General features: G+C 46.1%; 1 protein-coding gene across 18 annotated transcripts in view; it reads left to right on the top strand.

Annotated features, from left to right (window-relative positions):
- Positions 1-25,883, top strand: part of LIMA1 (LIM domain and actin binding 1) — a 69,433-nt gene that overhangs the window by 30,368 nt on the left and 13,182 nt on the right. For 3 of the 18 annotated variants that reach the window (XM_083728850.1, XM_083728847.1, XM_083728846.1), the window contains 4 exons: positions 120-581; positions 13,479-13,587; positions 16,357-16,511; positions 21,207-21,314. In XM_083728850.1, coding sequence (XP_083584976.1) covers positions 120-581; positions 13,479-13,587; positions 16,357-16,511; positions 21,207-21,314 — 834 coding nt within the window. Of the gene's footprint in view, positions 1-119; positions 582-13,475; positions 13,588-16,356; positions 16,512-21,206; positions 21,315-25,883 lie in introns of all 18 variants that reach the window. The other 15 variants (XM_083728842.1, XM_083728837.1, XM_083728845.1 and 12 more) reach the window with 7 other exon arrangements.

The raw sequence follows: 25,883 nt of genomic DNA on the forward strand, positions 1-25,883 counted from the left end.
CAAGCACTTCTGGGCTTTTTGTTTTGTTTTGTTCTTTTGAGAAATAATAATCCTGGGACCTTTAAGTAACCGGCATTAACTTCTTGCTTGCTTGCTTGCTTCTTGTTTCTTCTCCTCAGAACACGGAAAACCTCCCCCCTCATTTCAAAAGGGGGACCCTCAGCGTCCTGAAGAAAAAGTGGGAGAACCCGCCGCTGGCGACAGAGGCTCGGAAGGAAGCTCTCCGAAGCAGCTGTGCTGAGGTTAGGCAGAAGTCTGTCAGCCCCGGTGGTGGAATTGAAGGCAGCGCCGCTTCCTTAGCCGAAACTGACAAAGGCCCGGGGATTGGTCCCGGCTTGCGGCTCCGTTCCTCTTCCGGAGTGATTGGCCGGTTCAGATATCCCAGTGTTGACAGCGAGGAGGCGAAAGCCCATTCGCCCGAGAGTGGGAAAATGGAAAATTGCCTTAGAGAATCCAGACAAGAAGTAGGAAAGCCTGAGGCCAATGAAAACCCAGATTCTTCAGGGAAAATAGAGAAATGTAGCGTTCCTCTGAGCAGGCTAAAGATGATGTTTGAGAGGGGGGATGCGAGCCAGACAAAGGTAAGGAACTGAATTGCTCCAGCTCCCCTTGGCTGTTTTGTTTTTTTCCCCCGGGGGGGGGGGAACAAGGGGGTGGCTCTCAAAAGACTTGCCCGCTGTGCAAGTGGTGATCTTATTCTTCCTGTGGTAAAACGCATCTCATGGCTAGCTGGAGAAGCGCTAATATAACTCGGTGCCCAAGGGAGATGAATGCACACTGCAGAATGCAATTTTCCCACATGCCACACACACACACACACACACACACACACTGCTGGAACAGGAAATTGAATGAACAAGCATGCTGGCTCCAGCCAAGCCCCAAAGATAACTGTGACGGGCACGTCTTACAATTTTTTAAAAAAAGAAGTCTCTGTGTGACTGCAATTGCAAGCCGTTGCTTTCTGCAGCTGTGACAGACACAGACTGAAGAGAGCCGGTTTCATGTGGGAGATAAGCTTCTGCTGTCCTTTCCAATGTGTGCATGTCAGCAAATGTTTCTTGTCTGCTAAAAAAAAGTGGGGGGGAATTATCACAGGAAAAATACGTGAACATAGGCTGAGAGTGCCTGCTTTTGCTAGTTTTGACTTGCAAATTTCACAGGCCTTGCATTTTCCTACAACTGCTCATGAAATCTGATCCTGCATGTGGACTGCAGACTGTGTCCCCCCCCGGGAAAATTGCGTAACTAGAAAATGAGTTGCATATGCCAATGGCTTCAAACACAGTCTGGTTGACTTTTTCCAGTTTTCTCATAGTTTCCTTCACTTTCGTCCCTTTGCATATGTATATGTGCTGAGTTTTTGCTAGAATATAAACAGGTATGGCTGAGACCTTTAAATAGCTGGAGGCTTAGGAAAGCCCAAATAGTTTTCAGTCGAGGTTAATTTAATAAAATTAGTATTTAAAATTGTTTCGGGAACGAATGGTTTGCTTTATCTCAGTTGTAACTGATTTTAATTTGCTGACTGAGCTGTTCAATGAGTTCTGAAAATTATGTTTGCTGGAGAAATACTAGGGCGTGACTCTGTAGATCTCTTCTAAGAAACTGTCACCAGCTCTCTGGAGAATAATAACTGCGTTGCACTGAGCATAACAAAAGGAACTGTTTCTAAGAGATTGGACCACTTAGTCTAAGTGTTGTTATTGTCACTATCAGGAAATAATAAAAGTAGATTAAGGCCTGTTCACATTAAACCATGGTTTGTTTTAAATTATGGTTTAATGTGAATGCTCTTTCTTCAGTTCCTGCTTCTCCACAAACAAAAGAAGCCAGTTTTTGGCTTTGCATGCTGTCTGAACCCTAGCTTGTGGTTTGTTTCCTGCAAATAAAGCACAAGCAGTAGCCAGGGTTTGCTCTTGGCTGACCATGGTTTGCTCTTGCGGTTCCTTTGGAGGAAGCAAACCATGAACCTGGGTTTGGGCAACATGACAAGCGAAACTTGTTTAGTCAGCATTGGAGCAGTGGAAGGAACACAACAAGATTGTCTGAGCAGTGTGTACTTCCAACTACAGTGGTACCTTGGGTTACATACACTTCAGGTTACATACGCTTCAGGTTACAGACTCCGCTAACCCAGAAATAGTACCTCAGGCTAAGAACTTTGCTTCAGGATGAGAACAGAAATCGTGCTCCGGTGGCATGGCTGCAGCAGGAGGCCCCATTAGCTAAAGTGGTGCTTCAGGTTAAGAACAGTTTCAGGTTCCCTCATTGCGAGAAGCAAAGCTACAGGGTACCAGGCAGAGGGCCTTCTTGGTAGTGGCGCCCGCCCTGTGGAACGCCCTCCCATCAGATGTCAAAGCGATAAATAACTACCTGACATTCAGAAGACATCTTAAAGCAGCCCTGTTCAGGGAAGTTTTTAATCTGTGATATTTTAGTGTATTTTTGGGGAAACCCAGCCAGATGGGCGGGGTACAAATAATAAATTATTATTAGTAGTAGTAGTAGTAGTAGTATTATTATTATTATTATTAAGAACGGACCTCCAGAACAAATTAAGTACTTAACCTGAAGTACCACTCTATAGTTTATCGTGAACCATGGTTTAGCTTAATATGTGAACCAGACCAGCTTGTACCATTCTGGTGCACGTACGAACCTTCACATTGTACAAAATATTTTAATGTTGTGTTTCCTAGAATTCTAAACAGAAACTGACTGAATGAGAGGTCATTTTACTGCTCCTAGTGAGTGATAAAGTTTTCCCCATAACATGGCAGCTTAGCTGTCTAGGAATATTCTTGAAGCAAGCCAGATAATTTGGGCTGCCATAGCAATTCCAGAGAGACAGAGTGCATACGTTGCGAGCTATATCCTCCAGTTTGAGTGCACATTTATTACCGTCCCAGTTTGTCGAATGGAAAGAAAGGGAAGGGCTTTTTTGTTCAGCTAACCAACACTGTTATAAATTATTTGCATTTGAGTTGTTGTGCTCGGATAGTCACGCAACACTAGGTAATCCTACTAGGGTGGGAAATGTCTCTGGAGCAGCTGTAACCACTAGATTGTGAGGTACACAGACTTTTTTTGGTAAACTGATAGCATAATAATCTGCACTTTGTTCAGGCATACTTAGACCCATGCCGTTCAGGAGTTGCAGCCCAAGTACAGTGGTACCTCAGGTTACATATGCTTCAGGTTACAGACTCCTCTAACGCAGAAATAGTGCTTCAGGTTAAGAACTTTGCTTCAGGATGAGAACAGAAATTGTGCTGCGGCGACGCGGCAGCAGCAGGAGGCTCCATTAGCTAAAGCGGTGCTTCAGGTTAAGAACAGTTTCAGGTTAAGAACGGACCTCCGGAACGAATTAAGTACTTGACCCGAGGTACCACTATATTTGAAACCTCTTTCTTCCCTCCCTCTTCGTCCTTAAGATCTTCTAAGGATGGCTACCGAAAATGCAGAAAGGCCTGATATTTAAGAAAGCAATGGGGCCTTCTGCTCTGAGCAAGGCCCGCTTAGGAAAGGTTTTGAAGCGCCAAGACTTGTGTGCATGTGATGTTCGCATCCGCGTGCCATAAAAGAGCATCACTGTGGGAAGAAGGTAATGGAAGGGTGTTCAAGTCCAGGCAATGAGTGCCTCATTCCTTGGGCTTTGGGAGTTGGCTGAAATCCATTTTGGCTTGCTTGAGTCATGGAGTGGACATATCCTCTGGGATGATGAAGCAAGAGGTGCTGTAGGAGCTGCCAGCTATGATTTATCTTTCCAGGGACTGACTGACTGCAGGGACTTCAGCCAGTGAGCTGAGGTTGGATAGCTGTCAAAGAGTATAGAATGAGGTGCAAGAGATCCTGAACAGTGATTAGAAAACCGCTGAAGGACTCTGTGTAACTTGGAGCACTTGAGAGCAGAAAGTTAGGGGAAATGGCTTATTAAACTTCTTTTTTAAAATTTAAAAAATCCTGATTTGTAGGAGTCTGCCCATTTCCAGATGAAATCAGTTTTTCTTTAAAACAAAGCCCCACATTACAACATTTCCGGTTGGTTAAATTAACCACAGGCAGGAATGCAATCTTAATTGTTTGAATATTAAGAAACACATTTAGAGAGGATGAAATTAGATCAGACAGAACCTTAAAACGCAATTGTGTGTAATCTGAGTTAGAAGCATCGCTGTTGGGTGAGCGGGTAGTCACTAGTTTTGTTGAGTTGGAATATAATTGTTGAGTAACAAATGTAACTTCTATATGGGGAAAAGAGAATAAAATATTATTACCAAACTTTTTTTGTTTGAATCCACCTGGGTTCATGGGCGTAGCCAAGGGGGGCAGAGGGGGGACTGCCCCCACATCAAGTAAATAAATAAAAATACCTAACTGACCAATTGCGTTGCAGATAGCTCTGTTCTGCCCCCCCCCAAATAGCGCCCCAACGTAAATCCTGGCTGTGCCCATGCCTGGGTTCCAGTCACTTGCAGAAAGCCCTGGTTTTCTGCAAAAGAAATGCTACTAACTTGCCAATTCATGAGGATTCTCTGAGCATGTACCATGTGTGAGACAGGCAAAGAGGTGATATGGTTAAGAGCGGTAGACTCGTAATCTGGGGAACCGGGTTCGAGTATCCGCTCCTCCACATGCAGCTGCTGGGTGACCTTGGGCCAGTCACACTTCCTTGAAGTCTCTCAGCCCCACTCACCTCACAGAGTATTTGTTGTGGGGGAGGAAGGGAAAAGGAGAATGTTAGCCGCTTTGAGACTCCTTAAAGGGAGTGAAAGGCGGGATATCAAATCCAAACTCTTCTTCTTCTTCTTTATTTTTGTCAAGATGCTGGGAACTCCAGAAGAGGACATACTGTAATTCCAACTCCTGATGTGCCCAAGTAGTTTTCCTGGAGCTGGTGCAAGTGCATTGCAAGAGACTTTTTTCACTTGATGATTGGAAACTTGAGTCGCCAATCTAACGTTATGCCTGGAAGGACGCAAGTCTCTGAAGACTGTGGCCAATGATTCTGTCCTTCAGGCTTCTTAATTAGAAATCGACCCCTAAAATAATTGAGACCCCATTACTGTCTGAAAGCGCCACACCCTTTGATTAATTATTCCTGCCTTCCATCAGGATTTGTAAAATGAAACACTCACCAGCACCTTTAAAAAAACCTGATCTGGTTTTTCCTTATGATGCAGAGTACCAAAGAAAACACTTTTAAATACTTCAAGGGATTCGGAACAGAGAAATGGTCTTGAATCAGGCATAGGCAAACTCTGGCTCTCCAGATGTTTGGGACTACAATTCCCATCATCCCTATCTAACAGGACCAGTGGTCAGGGATGATGGGAATTGTCTCTCTAGATCTCTGACGTTAAAACTGCTTGTGCCTTGAGGTTGATTGACCTTGGCTTTTGCACGTCATCTAAAAAGAGGGCTGTTGAATCACAGAATTGTAGAGATGGAAGGAACCATGAGGGTCATCTACTCCAAGCCCTGGCAATGCAGAAATCTTTTGCCCAACACAGGGCTCAAACCCACAACCCTGAGATTTAAGAGCAGGGGTCAGCAAACTTTTTCAGCAGGGGGCCGGTCCAGTGTCCCTCAGACCTTGAGGGGGGCCGGACCATATTTTGAAAAAAAAAAATGAACGAATTCCTGTGCCCCACAAATACAGTCATACCTCATGTTACGTTTGCTTCATGTTATGTTCTTTCAGGTTACGTCCCGCGGTGACCCGGAGGTACCGGAAAGGGTAACTTCTGGGTTTCACCACTCGCGCATGCACATAAGTGCCAAATCGGCTGCGCACCTGCGCAAATACGGCACTCTTTTCATGTTGCGAACGAGCCTCCGGAACGGATCCCGTTTGCAACCAGAGGTACCACTGTAACCCAGAGATGCATTTTAAACAAAAGCACACATTCTACTCATGTGAAAACGCCAGGCAGGCCCCACAAACAACACAGAGATGCATTTTAAATAAACGGACACATTCTACTCATGTAAAAACACGCTGATTCCCGGACTGTCCGTGGGCCGGATTTAGAAGGCGGTTGGGCCGGATCTGGCCCCCGGGCCTTAGGTTGCCTACTCATGTTTAAGTCTCATGCTCTGCCAACATGTTATTCCAAGGCACTACTTGAGTCCTGCTTATGGGCTACCCAAAACTATCTGACTGGCCGCTGTGAGAGCAGGGTGTTGGACTTAGATGGGCCTTTGGTCTGATCCAGCTCTTACAATCTTAATAACTGTAATAAACTCTTAAGTATATTGAACCTGGGAGGTCTTATAAAGGGGGGAGGCGCAACTGTGACTACTCAGACTCTACACAGGGATGGATGATAGGCTGTTTCAGGGAGGGATGCCCCCTTTCTGGCCAGGCTTCTGTAACTTTAGTAGCTGAGTGAAGGATAGAAACCCACCTACGTAACTTTTCCTGACAGAGGTGGCTTTTCTGCATCAATGGGGCTTTAGATGGGTGATCTTTCAATAGCACTTGCAGCTTTTAAAATTCTGCACATGCATATGTGCATTTTTGCATATACAGTGGTACCTCAGGTTACATACACTTCAGGTTACAAACTCTGCTAACCCAGAAATATTACCTTGGGTTAAGAATTTTGCTTCAGGATGAGAACAGAAATCGTGCTCTGGCGGCGCGGTGACAGCAGGAGGCCCCGTTAGCTAAAGTGGTGCTTCAGGTTAAGAACCGTTTCAGGTTAAGAACAGACCTCCGGAACGAATTAAGTACTTAACCCGAGGTACCACTGTAGGTTTGTGCACAATTCTGCATGTAATTTGTTGGGCTTTAAAAAACACACAATCCTGAGTGTTTCAGACATAAATGGGCACTCGTTTCAAGAGGTCGTCTGATTCGAGCAAAGTTTGATAGGGTCAGAACTACCAAATTATATGCATAAATCCACTTAAAACTAGTTCCTCCTGCATCCCTAGTTAAGCACCCACCCCACTTGTTCTTGCGTTCCCCATGACAGGTTTCTGAAGTTTGCCTTCTTCTAACAAAAGAAATCAGAATCTCCTGTCTGCTGGTTTCTGCTTCCACAATGGGACATCTCCCCTCCCCTACAGCCCGCAGTAAGCTCTCAAAATCTGCTCCAGACCGTTGGAAGAGTCCCAGGAGCAGATTTTGGGGATGTGCAGTGAAAGGATAGGAAGGGGAAGCCCCTTTGTGTGAGGGGAACTGTACCTGTGCGGTGTTGCATACAGTCGATGAGGACGCAGGTGGCGCTGTGGGTTAAAGCCTCAGCGCCTAGGACTTGCCGATCGAAAGGTCGGCGGTTCGAATCCCTGCGGCGGGGTGCGCTCCCGCTGCTCGGTCCCAGCGCCTGCCAACCTAGCAGTTTGAAAGCACCTCCGGGTGCAAGTAGATAAATAGGGACCGCTTACCAGCGGGAAGGTAAACGGCGTTTCCATGTGCGGCTCTGGCTCGCCAGATGCAGCTTTGTCACGCTGGCCATGTGACCCGGAAGTGTCTCCGGACAGCGCTGGCCCCTGGCCTCTTGAGTGAGATGGGCGCACAACCCCAGAGTCTGTCAAGACTGGCCCGTACGGGCAGGGGTACCTTTACCTTTATACAGTCGATGAAACCTGGTTAGGTATCTAGTTTGGCCCTCGAACATTCAGTTGGATATAACTTTCTAGTCAGAACCCCAGGCCCTGTCTTCCCTTGTCTCCTTTTTGAAGGGAGCAGATGGCACTGTGGTCTAAACCACGGAGCCTCTTGGGCTTGCTGATTGGAAGGTCGGCGGTTCGAATCCCCGCAACGGAGTGAGCTCCCATTTCTCTGTCCCAGCTCCTGCCAACCTAGCAGTTCGAAATCACAGTGCAAGCAGATAAATAGGTACTGCTGCGGCGGGAAGGTAAACAGCATTTCTGTGCGCCCTGATTTCCATCATGGTGTTCCATTGCGCCAGAAGTGGTTTAGTCCTGCTGGCCACATGACCCAGAAAGCTGTCTGTAGACAAATGCTGGCTCCCTCAGCCTGAATAGCGAGATGAGCACCGCACCCCATACTGCAATTGCCTTCGACTAGACTTAACCATCCAGGGTCTTTTACCTTATTATAGCTTTGATGACTAAGTATTCAATCCCAACCTGGTTTATCTGGGAGTAAGCCCCACTTACTCCAACGAGACTTACTTCTGAGTAGACAGAGGTTAGAATTGCTTTGCAAATGGGCGTTTTGCTGCCCTAACAATTCGGTTCGTCGACACGCACTGGACTGAATGAAGTGTTTTTCCCCCTTACTGTTCTAAACTTCCTGTTAAGAAGTTTCCATTCCATGGAAAGTAGAAATTGCTAGGTTGTCGTGAACTTTATTATATGTGGCCGTTACAAGCAGGCGTGTATTATTTCCCTTGCCAGCTTTCGCAGGCTGCTCATGCCCCAAAGCAATTACGTTTTGAATTTTTTTGTATTTTAATTACGACACCTCCATTGAAATCGTGACTCCAGCTTCTTCCTGAGGCTGGGGCTTCCTGGAACTTGAACCATTGACCTAAAGTTCTGTTGACACAAACTATTCATGTTAAGTGTTTGGGAAAATCCTCACCAAAATGAATTCCTCTCTGCTTACGGCAAGCTGGGGGTTGGGGAGAGAAGACGCGGGTTAAGTTGCTCCAAATAAACTTGAGCAACCTCTCGCTTTCATTTGAAAGCCTCTGCTTTTAGCTGATCTGCTTTCTAGCCAGTTGCAAATTGTTTAATGTTTATGTATGCTGCTAAATTGTAAAATGCATTTTCTCAAGCTTTGAGCTACCACCCACTGGTAAAAGGAAATGCCATCTTTAATCCCCCCTGGCCCAATATTCCTATTAAAGTAATAATCCAAAACCCAAAATTGCTTCCAAAATTTTTGTGCCTTTGACTTGCAGCCCCCACTGATTCAGCTTGAAGCTTTTGCTGGTTTTGAAAGCAGCCCAAGTTAGGGCTGGGTGATATCTGGTTTTGAATACAGTGGTGCCTCGCAAGACGAAAAGAATCAGTTCTGCGAGTCTCTTCGTATAGCGGTTTTTTCGTCTTGCGAAGCAAGCCCATTGACGGATTAGCGGATTAGCGCTATTAGCGGCTATTAGCGGCTTAGCGGCTTAGCGGATAAGCGGCTTAGAAAAAGGGGGGGAGGGGGGAAAACCCGCAGGAACTCGCAAGACATTTTCATCTTGCGAAGCAAGCCTATAGGAGATTCGTTTTGCGAATCACCTCCAAAACGGAAAACTCTTTCGTCTAGCGAGTTTTCCCTCTTGCGAGGCATTCGTCTTGCGGGGCACCACTGTATTGCGAGATACCACCCAGCTAAATGTCGCAATATACCGATATATCACAATGTCTGAAATAAGGATGGAGCTACGCAGAGACACTGGCTGGCTTCACAGTTTCCCCCACATTGTGATTTTTGCATAGGTCAAAAACTATGAAGCCAATATCATGAAAAATGGACTTGAAACCGGTTTTGGACAATATATCTCCTAGCCCTAACACACATCATGGTTTGAAATATAATGCCAGGTAAAAAACTATGAAACCAAATCACTATATGGACTTCAAACTGGGTTTTGACGATATATCGATATATTGCTCAGGCCCAGCCCTAGCCCAAGGTACCTAAACAATTACTTCTTCTGGATATGCAGTTTGACAGAGTCTGCTGGCACTTCTTAAAGACTTCCTGTGACATGATATTCCATAAATAGGAGTCTCTTTCATTAGATGTGGAGAAAACAGCAGTGGGGAGTGTATGTCCATATACAGTGGTACCTTGGTTCTCAAACTTATTCCGTTCCAGGAGTCCAACTCCTGAAACTGTTCGAAAACCAAGTTGCAGCTTCCGATTGGCTGCAGGAGCTTCCTGCACTCAAGCGGAAGCCACGGAAGCCGTGTCGGATGTTTGACTTCCAAAAAACGTTCACAAACTGGAACACTTACTTCCGGGTTTGCGGCGTTCGGGAGCCATTTTGTTTCACAACTAAGCCATTCAAGAACCAAGATACCACTGTATACCCATTGTGTGCATGCATTGCGATACAGTTGAGGAAACGAGTATGTTCACAGACATAGAAATCAATGAGGCAACAGTTCTATTTCCCCTCTTTTGAATGCCCGATTTATGCCCCTTTATAATAATAGTAATTTATAATAATTTATTATTTATACCCCGCTCATTTGGCTGGGTCTCCCCAGCCACTCTGGTAAACTCCCAACAGAGTATTAAAAACATGATAAAACATCAAACATTAAAAACTTCCCTAAACAGGGCTGCCTACAGATGTCTTCTAAAAGTCAGATAGTTTTTACTTCCTTGACATCTGACGGAAGGGCGTTCCACAGGGCGGGCACCACTACTGAGAACGCCCTCCACCTGGTTCCCTGTAATCTCACTTCTCGCGGTCAGGGAACCACCATTGACTAAGTTAGCTATGGGACGCGGGTGGCGCTGTGGGTTAAACCACAGAGCCTAGGACTTGCTGATCAGAAGGTCGGTGGTTCGAATCCCCGTGACGGGGTGAGCTCCCGTTGCTCAATCCCTGCTCCTGCCAACCTAGCAGTTCGAGAGCACGTCAAAGTGCAAGTAGATAAATAGGTGCCGCTCCGGCGGGAAGGTAAACGGCGTTTCCGTGCGCTGCTCTGGTTCGCCAGAAGCGGCTTAGTCATGCTGGCCACATGACCCGGAAGCTGTATGCCGGCTCCCTCGGCCAATAAAGCGAGATGAGCGCCGCAACCCCAGAGTCGGTCATGACTGGACCTAATGGTCAGGGGTCCCTTTACTATGTTCTGTGCGAATAAGCAGCCTGCTGAAGATTGCTTTACTAATTCTTCATCAACAGAAAATCTTGAGACCTTTGTTCTGAACTGGTGGTGATGGACCAGGAATGAGAGGTTGGGAGTTGCGGTGGGTAACTCAAGGAATATGTTGACCTAATGCATGGCATGGCTGAAAAAGCCAAATTCCATGCCAGGGATCATTAAGAAAGGATTGAAAATAAAATTGCTGATAATCATAACAATGACATGGTAGAAGTTGGTGAAATTATGCCAGGCACTGGAGAAGGTTGGTAGAGAAAAGTTTTTCTCCCTCAAAACCAGGGCCAGATTTAGTTTTGATGAGGCCCTAAGCTACTGAAAATAATGGGGCCCTTTATATGTCCAACTGTCCTTTGTCAACAACAAATTGTCACTGTTTTTTGTGTTGAATACATGCGATATGGTAATTTATGGACCTAGTAGGTAACTAAAGCCATTTGCACATAACAAAATATGTATTTTATCAAAGTAATTGTTGAAAAGTCCATGCAGAATGTAGGCACCCTATATAGAGAAATGAGCAAACCAGTGATATTTTAGGGAGCAGGCTAGCAGGCGGGGGCCATGACTTATATCATAGGAGCCTACACAACACAAACACTGTTGATGTGTGTAAGTTTTTTAAAATTTTATCTTATATCTTGGAAATGTACCGTACATCCAGGTTTTTTTCCTTTAAATTTTTTTGGGGACCCCAAGAGCGTGGGGCCCTAAGCTATAGCTTGTTTAGCTTATACTGTACGTAAATGAGTCATAACACTGGTCGGTCTCCGTGAGAACAGAATGCCAGTCAAATGTACCATTAGCTCCATCCAGCAAGTTCTTCTTAGGTTCTTTCTGTCTTAAGACCCATGTAATTGTCAGTTTTGAGTAATTATATGCAGGCCAGTATTTGTCAGTCTTACGAGATTTCATTTTTATTGGCATTGTAACTTTTCGTTAGCTTCCCTGGGAATCTGTAGAAAGGTGGAGTTAAAAGCAATAAACTTTTTTAAAAAACAAAACAAAATTAAAGGTTTGAGCAAGCCCTGGGGCCTCATTTGGCAGTGGGGCTTGTCTGTCTTGTACATTCATCTTTGTAGATTAATATTAACTTAGTTTAAGATTCCCACCGCACCCCCAGCTAGGTAACTGTGGCCTACCTAGGTTATAAAGAAAGTGGTTGTGATTGGTACAGTGGTATCGGTGTGCATGGAATCAGTGCTTTTTTTATTGGGGGGGGGAGTGGGGGAACTCACCACAAAGTTGATTTGTTCGTTTATTGTGAGCCCAGTCGCAGTGCTACCCCCAGCCTCTGACCAAGGCAGGGGCTAAAGAAGTGGTTAATAAGCTCAAGCAGACAAAGATGTGGATTATAAGTGGCCACAACTTTATTGATTACAGGTATAGGTGGATTTTTGGCTCAGGCATTGGATGTATATCTGTTCTAGCCCCCACAGACAAAAAATAAATATTTAATTTTTTAAAAGTAAGGGGAACCCAGTTTCCCCTAAAAACTGCTCAAGAAAGCCACTGCATGGAATGATGGGTAACCATTAAAAAAAGAGATCTCTGCCCCTTTGTTGCAGAGATGCAGGTGGCAATGTGATTTAAAACACCGAACCTCTTGGGCTTGCCAATCGGAAGGTCGGCAGTTCAGATCAGCGCAACGGCGGTGAGCTCCCATTGCTCTGTCCCAGCTCCTGCCAACCTAGCAGTTCGAAAGCATACCAGTGCAAGTAGATAAATAGGTACCACTGTGGCAGGAAAGTAAACGGCATTTCCGTGCATTCTGGTTTCCATCACAGTGTCCCGTTGCACCAGAAGCGGTTCAGTGATGCTGGCCACATGACCCAGAAAAGCTGTCTGTGGACAAACGCCGGCTCCCTCGGCCTGAAAGCGAAATGAGCGCTGCAACCCCATTGTCACCTTTGACTGGACGTAACCACCCAGGGGTCCTCTACCTTTACCTATAGTTTGACGGGTGGAAGACAACTGAGGGAGGGTGGGGAAGGGAGATGCAAGAATGATGAGGCAGAAAGACAGCTAGCTAAGCATGCATGCTTTGTTCCAGCTGGAATGGAGAGTTATACGAAAGTCTTAATGGACGAAGTAGGTTCTGGGGGAGTGCATCTGAAGGAGGAGAGAAGGGAAGCTCTGAGTCACAGACACAGAGTAGCGAGGAGGAAAGAGCAAAGTAGTTTTAAGCGAGCTGGAAATCTCCAGGTGGTTTAAGGCCACAGATCAGGGAGATGGAAGGTCTTTGGCACAGGAGCTAAAATAAGCATGAGGAGTAGAATGGGACAGAGGAGAAGAGAGAGCTGAGAAGTAAGGACAAGGTATTTGTGCTGGAAGGGAAGCTACTGGAGATATTTGAGGACATCCATGATACAGAGATAAACAAATACTCAGCCATAGAGTTCTGGATAGAGTTGTGGAAGGACTGAGGTTGTAGCAAAAGGAAACCTAGAAGGCAGGAGCTAACCAAGCATTTCAGCCAGGGAAACCGAGGAGATGTAGAACTGATTTTTGTTGTTACGTAAGTGATGTGTATTCTTTATATTAACGAATATAATTTTATCAGTGATGAAACCTGTGTGCTCAAAAGCACGATGCTCAGACAATCCCTTTTGGAACGAGCCAGTAAACTGATGGGTTTGTGCCTTTCTTTCTTTTTGTTTTTAAAGCAGGTTTTTCGTGACCAAGGCAGGGCTGCTGGTGGTAGGAGAATCTCGGAGAACAGCTTTTCCTCGGAAGACCTTGACTTCAGTTCCGGAGAAAGAAGCCACAATGTCTCAGGTGGGCAGCGTTCAATGTTGCATGGATCTTTGTGTTATGACGGCTTCTCCCCAAATGGTACGGTACACTGGTTAAGCATCATTTTGGCAAAGTGGAAGAGGGATCATCTCCAAAACCTGGGATGTCCGAGGACGGCACTGCGGATCAGCAGTGCTGCCATACTCCATGGTTTGTGGGGTGGCAAAGCATGCCAGGACTTTTTTCTGTGGTGGCCCCTGGTTTGTGGAATTACCTCCCTTCTGAGGTGCATATGTGCCATCACTTCCTGCTTTTGGACAGTTGGTCAAGATGTATCTCTCTTCCCAGGCCGTCAATTGAGTGGATGTTTTCCCTCCTTCTCTGCTGCTGCACACTACCGTTTTGTCATTCTGTTGTTAGCTGTTTTGTTATTTTAATGCAAATTGTATTCTGCCGATTGTACTTTGTTTTGTAACCTGCATTTGGACCACTTGGTGAAGGGCGAACAAACGATAAAGTAATTGATGTTCCTCTCGTTTTATGCAGAGTAGCAATAAGAATAAGAATAAGAATAATTTTATTATTTATACCGCACCCATCTGGCTGGGTTTCCCCAGCCACACTGGGAGGCTCCCAACAGAATATTAAAAACATTCTTATATAATGAAAACCTATGCCCTTCATTTTAATGTGCAGGACTGATATCTCTGTGTTGTTTTTAAAATTGCAGTTGCAGATTTAAAATTTCCATTGCCCCCTATGCGCTGCTGAGATCTAGGGCACCATCATCAAGCATTGCAAATCAGCGTTATCATTTCCCCAAATTGTACATTGGGGGGGGGGGGTTGGGAGAGAAACTGAGGCAAAGACTACCTTGGCAGAGGCAATGTTTGGATTGGGAGAGGACTTCCTGGTTCATAGCTGAGTCTGCTGACTGATTTGTGGTTCATAGTCCATAATTTATTTGTCCTTTGCTTTGCCAGTCTGTGAAAATCCTGCTAGCAGTTGCTTTCCTATAAACTGAGGGAAATACAGTTGTTTCTTTTGACATCTTTCCCTCCACAACCAGTGCTATCTGCCTTGCGTTCCTGAGCATTTGCTTGTATTGCACCTGCTCACAATACAAGGCTTCTGGTGGTATTTACTTGTGTGTAGCCTGTGGCGCTTATTGATGTTTCCTGTTGCTGCTGTTACCCGAAATAAATTGGTGGACACGGAAGAAGGGGTTGGGGTGGGGAGAGCAGAAACTCTTAGCTGTTGTGAGTGCAGAAGCGACAAGAGAAGATTCTGCAACGGCTGTAGGATAGATAGCTTGACATAACAGTGCAACTAGGTGGGAGGCCAGGACAGTTACTTGACCCACCCTGGGTTAAAGTGAGGGGGAAGCTAAATTACACTATGGGGTAAAATGATGAGCCTTTCCATTGCCTTCTTGTCGCCCCTGAAACAACGGTTTTGGGGGGTGTTTCTTCTGGTGACCAAACATAGCCCCAGCAGTTTGGAGAAGAGAATCTGCCTTTAGGTTCAAATGTACAAGCAACAAAAAGGTTCAGGCTTCCTCCCACCCCCACCCCCTTCTGTCTGCCAATGCTGCACTTTTAAAAGTCTCCCCATCCTCCTGCCTTGAAGGGATTGGGCAATAATCTATTCCTCTCCCGGTGCCAGTTTGGCCCTTGGCTAGCAAAGGAGATTGTGGAACCTTTAAAACAGGTGTCAGAACAGCTCTTGAGATGCAGTTATCATGCCTTGTTTAGGGGAAATCAATTCCTTGATGGCCTTTCTCTTTCCAAATACCATCCCTTTCTCTTTTCTGCTTCCCTCTCCCACCCCTACCCAAAAATATACAATTTCATTCCTGGGCAAATCTGCATTAGGGGACGCAGGTGACACTGTGGTCTAAACCACTGAGCCTCTTGGGCAGGCATAGGCAAACTTGGCCCTCCAGATGTTTTGAGACTACAATTCCCATCATCCTTGACCACTGGTCCTGTTAGCTAGGGATGATGGGAGTTGTAGTCCCGAAACAGCCTGAGGGCCGAGTTTGCCTATGCCTGTTCTTGTGCTTGCCGATTGGAAGGTTGGCAGTACGAATCCCCGCGACGGGATGAGCGCCCATTGCTTTGTCCCAGCTCCTGCCAACCTAGCAGTTCGAAAGCACGCCAGTGCAAGTAGATAAATAGGTACCACTGTGGCGGGAAGGTAAACGACGTTTCCGCGTGCTCTGGTTTCTGTCACAGTGTTCCGTTGCACCAGAAGCAGTTTAGTCCTGCCGGCCACATGACCCGGAAAGTTGTCTGTGGACAAATGCCGGCTCCCTCGGCCTGAAAGCAAGATGAGCGCCGCAACCCTATAGTCGCCTTTGACTGGACTTAACCGTCCAGGGGTCCTTTACCTTTTTACCTTAGGTAAAGGTAAAGGGACCCCTGACCATTAGGTCCAGTTGTGACCGACTCTGGGGTTGCGGCGCTCATCTCGCTTTACTGGCCGAGAGAGCCGGCGTACAGCTTCCGGGTCATGTGGCCAGCATGACTAAGCCGCTTCTGGTGAACCAGAGCAGCGCACGGAAATGCCGTTTACCTTCCCGCCGGAGTGGTACCTATTTATCTACTTGCACTTTGATGTTCTTTCGAACTGCTAGGTTGGCAGGAGCAGGGACCGAGCGACGGGAGCTCACCCCGTTGCGGGGATTCGAACCGCCGACCTTCTGATTGGCAAGTCCTAGGCTCTGTGGTTTAACCCACAGCACCACCCGCGTCCCTGCCTTTTTACTTTACCGACTAGTAATGACAACTGTCTGCTCTCGTGTTCTAGGTCATCCACTGTGCATCTCTCCGACATCGAGCCTGGAGAAAGCAGAGAGCAGGAAGAATCAGGAGATGCCTCGCTTGTCGGAAACGTCCATCAAGGATCGGCTTGCTAAGTACCAGGCAGCGGTCTCTAAGCAGGGAAGCTCTGGTGGTCTTGTGGTAGGTCCTCCCTTTCCTATAACTGGCCAGCTGTTGCTTTACCAGAGCCCACTGCATGAGGGGTGACTCCAGCGAAGGCTGATCTTGTTTGGAAGAAGGTGCAATACTTGGCTCCTTGAGGAGTGGCATTGGTGACTTGTACAATGCATTTTATACAGGGCATGTAGGTTGTTTTAAAGCTGCTGAAAGGGTTTTCAGACACCCCTCTTCCTCCTGCTTTTGGAAATGCTACTGTCTCTTGGTTTGCATGTGCCTAGCGCTCTTCCTCTGGGGATCTCTGCATGCAATCGGAAACCAGCCTGGCCATCTTGCTGGGAGCATGTTTATGGGGGGAAGAAAGGTGCAAAACGGTGGTGTGACTTGCCCAAAGCCTTGCTATCATCTCTCTCTTTCTCTCTCTCTCCCCTTTTTTCCTGGTTCATTGTATGGTGTTTTACGTAATCAATGGGTTCATCTTCTCCCTGCACGGCACCCACCCCCGGCTCCAAGCTCCAATTCATCCATAACAATGTTATTTGTTCATGCTGTGCTTCTGTGGCTGATCTGTACTTGGCTAGACAAATACAGTGGTGCCCCGCAAGACGAACGCCTCGCAAGACGAAAAACCCGCTAGACGAAAGGGTTTTCCGTTTTGGAGGCGCTTCGCAAGACGAATTTCCCCTATAGGGAAATCTCTGGGGACCTCTTTTAAATGTTGGCGGTGGGGAGCAAAGCCTTCCCCCCCCCCTCCGGCCTTCAGAAGAGGTCCAGGAAGGCCGGCGGGGGCCGAAAGGCTTTGCTCCGCACCGCCAGCATTTTAAAAGCAGTCCGGGATAGCAGGGAAGCGCTTTCCGCTATCCCGGATGGCTTTTGAAGGCAGGCGGGGGGGGAGCAAAGACATTTGCCCCCCGCCCGCCTTCAGAAGAGGTCCTGGACCTCTTCTGAAGGCCGGCGGGGGGCAAAAGCCTTTGCTCCCCCCACCTGCCGTCCCGGGAGAGTGGAGAAACGCAGCTTTTGAAGGCAGGGCTTTTGAAGGCAGACGGGGGGGAGCAAAAACGTTCGCCCCCCGCCAGCCTTCAGAAGAGGTCGGGGGACAGACTGTCCCCGGACCTGGTCTGAAGGCGGTTTCCATAGGAACGCATTAATTGATTTTTAATGCATTCCTATGGGAAACCTTGCTTCGCAAGACGAAAAACTCGCAAGACGAAAAGACTTGCGGAACGAATTAATTTTGTCTTGCGAGGCACCACTGTATTTGAACAGGAGATGGAATAGCGGCTGTACAGCAAATTGTCCTTCAAGGGGAAAATTAGCAGGAGTCCCAGGTTTCCCGATTTGGGGGGTGGGGGTACTGTTTTGTTCAAAATTGGTGACTTTTGGTAGCTTTGTGTCCACAACCCAGTATCCTCCCAGACTCATGATAGCTTAGCCACTTATTTTCTTTTTCTGGATTAAATAGGGAAGCATGTGTCACACTTTGAGGTGAAAAAACTTGGGTGGTTTGGCTTTTTTAAAAAAGTGTAAAAAGGTAAAGGGGCCCCTGACCATTAGGTCCAGTCGTGGCCGACTCTGGGGTTGCGGCGCTCATCTTGCCTTATTGACCAAGGGAGCCGACCTACAGCTTCTGGGTCCCGTGGCCAGCATGACTAAGCTGCTTCTGGCGAACCAGAGCAGCACACGGAAACGCCGTTTACCTTCCCGCTGGAGTGGTACCTATTTATCTACTTGCACTTTGACGTGCTTTCGAGCTGCTAGGTTGGCAAGAGCAGGGACCGAGCAACGGGAGATCACCCCATCACGGGGATTCGAACCGCCGACCCTCTGTTCGGCAAGTCCTAGGCTCTGTGGTTTAACCCACAACGCCACCTGCGCCCCTATAAAAAGTGTATGCAAGAGTAAAAAGGGGAAAGCGACATGCTTAGAAGAGCCCACACCTTCTGCATCTTCTCCACAGATTGCTGATTTTACTTGAGCAGAGATGTGGGGCTGTATTCAGATACTGTGTCCTGCCAGCGCATGGATTTTCGCTTGTGCAACAAGATTTCCTCCCTCCCACTGTGTGTGCCCTGTGCATTCCCCATTTCTCTTCCAGAGAGTTGGGGTAACCCCTAGTACAGATTTAGGGGGGGATGCAGAAGGGGGGAGAATGTTTTGTTGCTCAAGCGGAAATGTGCAATTAAGCGCTGTGTTCAATTCCACCCATAGCTGGCAACCTCCCCTTGCCAGGGGCAAAGAACCCTGCTGCTTCAGGGATGGTGGAAGGATCCAATTGCCTTCCAATACAGAGCATATGTTTCTTTATTTAAACCAATTGCTATGCTGCTTAACACCATAGTTTCAAAATCAGAAAAAAGCTGGCTTTGTTGAATTATTTTTTTTTTAAAGGCCTTCATTAGGTAGCTGAAGTTCAGTACAAAGAGAGGGGCCTGTTTGATCTTGGCGATGAGGTTGTTTCGTAGAATAGGGCCGATAATACTGAGTACATGGCACTTGGTGGATGTGTCTAAGCCATGTAGGGGGCCATTAACATTGACTCCCCCAAAGACTTCTGTGATCATGCAGGGATATAAGGGATCGGATGGTCCTAGTGGTATACTGGACCCAAGTTGTTAAGAGCCTTCTAAATTAATACAATAGCCTTGAACCTGATTTTAAACACAGGAGTTATATAGTGTCAGAAGTCTGTCATTGTCCCCACCCGCTGCCTCTTCCCATCTATCCCAGCAGAGGCTAATGGGAAAGGAGCCAAAGCTGGAACAATAAATCATACAGGGATACAGCAGGCACACTCCTATTGTGTATGCAAGAGCCTCTAGTAATGAATTCTATTGTTTGTTGTATGCTGTTGTGACCCTGCACGCAATTTGAGCATCGTAAGCAGGTAAACACAGCACAATCTAGATTTCATAAGCACTAGGGAAGCTGGTCTTCCCTTCTGCCTCTCTTGCGCTAACAGGGAATTCTCTGACAATTCTTAAACTTCTCAAGTTTGCTGCACCTTGCAATTGGCAGGTTCACCTCTCTGACACTGGGGCTTTCTTCTTCTTGCCATATGCAGCGCCGTATTTCTGATGCTCTAGTTCAGTAATTGAAAGGAAATTAATGGCATGGGTAATTGCACCTTGATTAACAAATCTGCTTAACTACTAACGGCTTCCCTCTGCTTTGCCTTCAGTTTCTTGCCTTGCTTTCTCAAATAACAGGTGTCAGCAGTCTGTTGGCTTCTAGGGGTGAATTGGTCAATGCACAGAGCCTCTTAAGCACATGATTGTGTCCAGATTTTTAATAATAATGGCAGAAGAGGCTGAGAATTCCAGATCAGAAGCAATCTTGGGGCTGAACTCCTCATTACACAGAAATGTGCCTAGCAGGATCCCAGGGACCTCTTGTAAAGGAAAACAGTGTTTGTGTGTTTTTTGTGGTTTTTTTTGGGGGGGCGGTGTTATTTCCCCACTGGAATAGTGGTGGCGGTGGGGTGCTTAACCCTTTACCTGCCAGCAGCTTTTCTGCTGTATCTTCCACTCCATGGGACTCCAGGTCCATTTGCTTCTGTGATGCAGCTGAGATTTGCTTCTGAGCATCAATGTGGTGGGTTTTCCAGGAAAAAGAAAAATCAGGCTAAGTTGCCTAGGGTAATTAGCACCAGAAAAAAAACAACCTCACTTTGAATGGGGAAAATCTGCTGATGCCCAGATCCAATTTAGCAAATGAAAGTAAAATAAAAATGCTAAACAGAGCTAAAGATTTTGCAACTGCCAAGCTTGTCTAATAATGCATTTGCAGCTGGTATCCAATGGTTGTTACTTAAAAGCTCTCCGCCATGCGTGGAAGGCAACGAATGTGTGGCACACCAGCTTTAGAAAGGTAGAGCTGCTTTTGCAGTTGTTTTCTGCAGTTGTTTTGGCTGTGTGATTTTGCCCATATGCATATTCAGGATTTCCCCCCAGCCAGAACTCACTAGAACTCAGTTCCGGCACCTCTCAGGTGGGTGCCATTGCCATTATAAGAGAACAAGGGAGGTGTTCATGGTGAGTTCTGGCATGGCGAGTTTCTAGAAAAATAGCACTGTGCATAATTCCCGGAACGTAACACCCATGTAAGATGTAAGTCGACTGTACATGCAATAGCTAGTTAAATTGGATGGTAAGCTATATTTTTTTAAAAAAACAAGGCAATAAAATGAAATAAAAGCATGCTTTGTATGGAACCTGTATTAACAGCGTTCAGGAGACTGGAAGGCAATGTTTCTTAAACATTTCCCCTTGCTTGATGCAAGGTTTTTGGATCTTTTTGTTTGAATTTGAAGGGGATGCATGCTTATTTAACGACTTCTCTGCTAATTTGTGGAAAAGCCTGACAGCTGGCTTGGGTCAGAGTTCAGTGTCTTATTTTGTGAAGACTATTAGTAACAGTTGCTGTGTAGGATAAATAACAGCTCTGGCCACCTAAGAGCTTCATCTAGCAAGGAATAAGGCCTCTCTGGGAAAACACTCTAATGTGTTGATAGAAACTGCTGTATCTTGACACTCAGGGCTCCAGCGTTGTTGTTGTTTTAAAGCCACTTTAAGGATACGATTGAAGGGTGGTATAAAAAAATACTTCCGTTTCCATTGTCCTATAACATATCCGACTTTCTCAAAAGACTTGAGCGAGCTCCCACCCCCCCCTTTAAGAACTTAAAATATACAAACGCTCAAGTGCTTTCTCATTCTGTAGAGTGAGACTCAAGCCATTGAAAGCGAAGATAAGAGCTACAATTGTGAACAGAAGGAGAACTTGCCACCGTCCTCAGAAGATGCGTTTCCCCAGCAGGATGGGGAGAAGGTAAGAGGTGGATTGTGTTGGGTGAAGACCAGAACAACTTCTCTTGGAGAGGCACACCCGGAACACTGTAAAACCGCAACATCTGGAAACTCGAGTTGTATCTGCTGATGTAAATTGATTGCAGGGTGTGCTGAGGTTCTGACTGTAACATCATGGAAAACAGCACTGAATCTAAGCCATTGAATCTATCTGTAAAGCATGCTAGGGTTCATATCCTTTTTTTCTTCCCTTAGCACCGGCTACCTAAAACTACATTCCAGCGTTGTACAAGTGCAACAGGACTTCACTTTCCTCTCTGCCACCTACCCCTGCACTCCCTCAATCTGCTTGGGAAGAGTTCCTTATTATTATAATTATTATTTATTGAATTTATACAACACCCTATACCTGGGGTCTCGGCGGTTCACAGAATAAAATCAAAACAGCAACCAAATACCGCCTCCCCCAAAAAACACTTTTAAAAAGGGCATAGGATGTACATTGGATCAACCAAAGGCCTGGTTAAAAAGGAGTATTTTTGTCTGGCACCTAAAGGTGTATAATGAAGGTGCCAGGCGAACTTCTCTGGGGAGAGCATTCCACAGATGGGGATCCACTTCAGAAAAGGTCCGTTCTTGTGTTGCCACCCACCACACCTCTCGAAGGAGGAGGCACATGAAGAAGGGCCTCAGAAGATGATCTCAGGCTCCGGGTAGGTTCATATAGAAAGATGCGATCCTTGAGGTATTGTGGTCCTGAGCCGTTTAAGGCTTTATAGGTCCTTAATCGTCTGGAGCAAATTTTGATGGGTGGAAGCGAGGATAAGAAAGCGAAGTCCTGTTGCATGAGTGGAAGTCAGTTCTGCTTGCACACAGATAGTATTGGATATAACCCAAAGGTTGCTAGGTTAATACTGAGTAGCATCCTGTCTTTGTCACCGAAAAATTTACTGCTCCATAGAAACAAAATGTGAGCTACAGCGTTCTTCCATATCAGAATGTTAAAATCTTATTTCTATCTGTATGTTTTGCCTTGGGTACTTTTCAGGGTGGCTGGGTATCTAAATCTTGCACAGTATTCACTTGTTGCAAGGGGGTTTTCTGTGCAGGATATGTTTCTGGCGGACTGTTTCCTTTTGCTAACTTTGGGCAAGTCACTGAGACCAACACCTCTGTCTTTCCTTCCTCTTCCCACCCACCTTTTGTTAAATTGGGAGTGGAAACTCTGTCTCTTCTGTAAGTGGATGTTTCATCAGAAGTGGATATCCTCAGCTGGAAAATTCTAAGCACAGATGCAAAACACTAGAGATTTTAGAGCAGTCAGATATTGGAAATGGCATGAAGCATCATTTACTCCTGTCATTCAACGTGTGCAAAACACAGTGATTGAAATCCTGTGTACATTTAGGCTGCCTAAACCCCACGCACCTGGGAGTAAGCACCATGGAATTCAGTAGGGTTTACTTCTGAGTAGTCATGGTTAGGATTGTGCTGTAACTGTGCACTGGATCGCAGCTTGAGGTCCGAACTCTTGACCATGTGCAGTTTTCACCCTCACCTTAAGTTCTTTGGATTTCCAGATCCATTGCCTCTTCCATTCAGTGAGTTTTGGTATTTAAACTCCTTTTTCACTTTTTCACAGCAGAACTTCCCACAGAAAATGGGAGAAGCTCCCTAGCCCTGCATTAAATCTCTCCCCTGTCCCGCAATTCTGCCCCTGCTTGCTTTTATCATTTCAAAAACAAACATCTTGAAGCCCAGTTTTTGTGCATCTTCGATGATTAGTTTTGGGGAGTATGTACAAGTCCGTTTCAAATGCTAGTAATTTGGGATGGTGTGCGTGTATTAGCTTGACTTTGGAGAGTTATTGGCAGCTTCCTGATTCTCACTGGGCAGTTCCTCTCAGCCAACTGTTTTAAATCCTCTTCTGGGTAACCTCTTCCCCAATAAAAGGTGAGCTCACTTTAACACACATATTGAACTCCGTAGTAATTCCTGTCTTTGTTCCCTTTTCTGCAGCTAAATGGATGGTCTGAATGAAAGGCCTCTTCCTGCGGATTTGAAAGAGTGAATAACTCTTACGTTTATAGGCATTATTTCCTCCCTATGGTAGGGTTGCCATATTTTGAAAAGCAGACACCAGGAAAACCCCAAAGGAAGACTCCCAAAACTGTTGAGCTTTTCTCTTTTAAAATATGCCAAAAAAATCCCACAATTTTTCGATTGGCTGGCCCAAGATCCAGGGCAAAGCGCTGGCTTTTCAGAAATTCCCCTCCGACGTCAATTCCGCCTATGAAATCCTGGTAACATCTGGGAAAATCCAGGCATATGGCAGTCCTACCGTATGGTGACTAAGCACTTGCTTGATGGGCTGATGAGCACATGCAAGAACGCTGAATAGACTGGGGTGAGGGGTGAGAATGTGTTGGCACTTGTCTTTTTAAACACCCATGTAAAACGTGTTGGCCTTCTGTCCTAGCTGGACATGGGAACGGAGTGGAAACATTTCATAAGCCTAACCCATGTGCTTATTTGCACACACACCCTTTAGTTTGCATGCAGAAAGAAGTGCTTTTTGGGTTCCCCTGGTTTTACAGGAGTATCACCCTTCTGCCGGGAGCTCCCCAACACTGTTGAATGCTTAGTGATCTGTTCCCAAAACGAGTCAAATGAGCACAGTGTGTTTATCCCAGCTTATGTGCTTCCTAACTAATTCTTAACAGTTCTGTTGCTCGGAATGGGGCTTCCAGTTGTTAGTAGCATCTAGCTAATTTACACCGTTAAGCTTATTATGGCGTATTTAGTTCCTTAGTGTGAGCAGCCTTAAGCTGCATTTTATTTAATAGAGCAGACATCCTAGAGGAGGGAAATGGCACTCTTGTGTTACGACTCTAGCCCCTTCTTCCTTATAATTGCCCTGAATTCAAAGCAAAGCAAATGTCTGTAGCAGAAGCTGCTGCTGAGGGGATGGTGGCTTGGAAAATGTCCACATATAGGCAGGATACAAAGCAGTATCAACTAATATAATAGTATATATGAATCAAGAGATTCTAGCAGTATTGCGGGGGCCGCAATGTAGGGTTTTATTCATACAACTGGCCCTGCACCTACCTGGGAGATAGTTCAATTGGTAGAGCGTGAGACACTGAATCTCGGGGTTGCGGCATTGCAGGGGGTTGGTCTAGATGGCAGTCATGATCCCTTCAGACTCTCCAATGACTGTGTGTTAACAGCTTGGAGAGGCAATTTCCTGTAGCCTGTAGGTGTGTAGTAAAGATACAGCAATACCTGTACCTCTGGGTTTTGGAGTGCTGTGGTAGCATGGCAACCATAGCTAGAGGTTAAAAGTGATCAGTTTGCGCTCTCTCTCTCTCTTTCTCTTTCTCTCTCTCTCTCTCTCTCTCTCTCTCTCTCTCTCTCTCTCATTAGAGCATCATGGGATGCTTTGAGGTAGCCCAGTATTCAAACCAGTGGCTATATGCCTAAGATGCCAGATTTAAGAAAGTAAAGGTAAAGGACTCCTGGACAGTTAAGTCCAGTCAAAAGCGACTATGGGGTTGTGGCGCTCATCTAGCTTTCAGGCCAAGGGAGCCGGCATTTGTCCACAGACAGCTTCCTGGGACAGGTGGCCATCACGGCTAAACCGCTTCTGGTACAATGGGAACACTGTGATGGAAACCAGAGTGCACGGAAACGCTGTTTACCTTCCCGTTGCAGCGGTACCTATTTATCTACTTGCACTGGTGTGCTTTCGAATTGCTAGGTTGACAGGAGAGCTGGGACAGAGCAACGGGAAAACCCGTCATGGGGATTCGAACCGCTGCCCTTCTGATCGGCAAGCCCAAGAGGCTTGGTGGTTTAGACCACAGCGCCACCTGCACCCCAAATTCCAGGTTTAGGTATATAGGGAAGGCCCTTGTACATTGAGAATCATCTCTCAGCAGCAGCTGTGTCTGCAGTGGATAATCCACTGGGAGAGGCATGCTATTGGGCCTTCTGATGGATTGAAGTCATTTCCAATTATCTATCTTGACCTCAAATCCTTAGTATAGTTGAGGCAATTTTTTATTTCTGGGTCTGTAGATTGGATAATCTCAGCAGTCATCAACCTTATCCAAGGAAGATCTCTTTGTAGCTCATAAATTCACATGTCTCCTGCCCTCTCGGTAGCGTAGTCTTCCAAGGCGGAAATGGCTACAACTGCTGTTAGACGGTTTTGAGGCCAGCCACTTTTTAGGACTTCAAAGACGTTTTGTTGGTGAAAATAGGACAAAGCTGGCTTTGAAAAACACTATCGCCACAGTGGTGAGAAACAAAAACAGCAGACATCTTTAATTTTCAAAGGGCCAAGAATTTGCTAAAAAAATAAAAATTGGTACATGGCCTTGAGTTCCTTGTTCATTCAAGCGGTTACACTTTCTCTGAGATGCTATAGTAAAGAAATGCAGTGTTTCCCAAAGTTGGGCCTCCAGCTGTTTTTGGACTACATTTTCCATCATCCCTTTTTGGACTACAATTTCCATCATCCCTTATCACTGGTCCTGGTTGCTAGGGATCATGGGAGTTGTAGTCCAAAAACATCTGGCGACCC

The sequence above is a fragment of the Podarcis gaigeae genome (assembly GCF_964106915.1).
Source record: "Podarcis gaigeae genome assembly, chromosome: 2".
Classification (NCBI taxonomy): Eukaryota; Metazoa; Chordata; class Lepidosauria; order Squamata; family Lacertidae; genus Podarcis; species Podarcis gaigeae.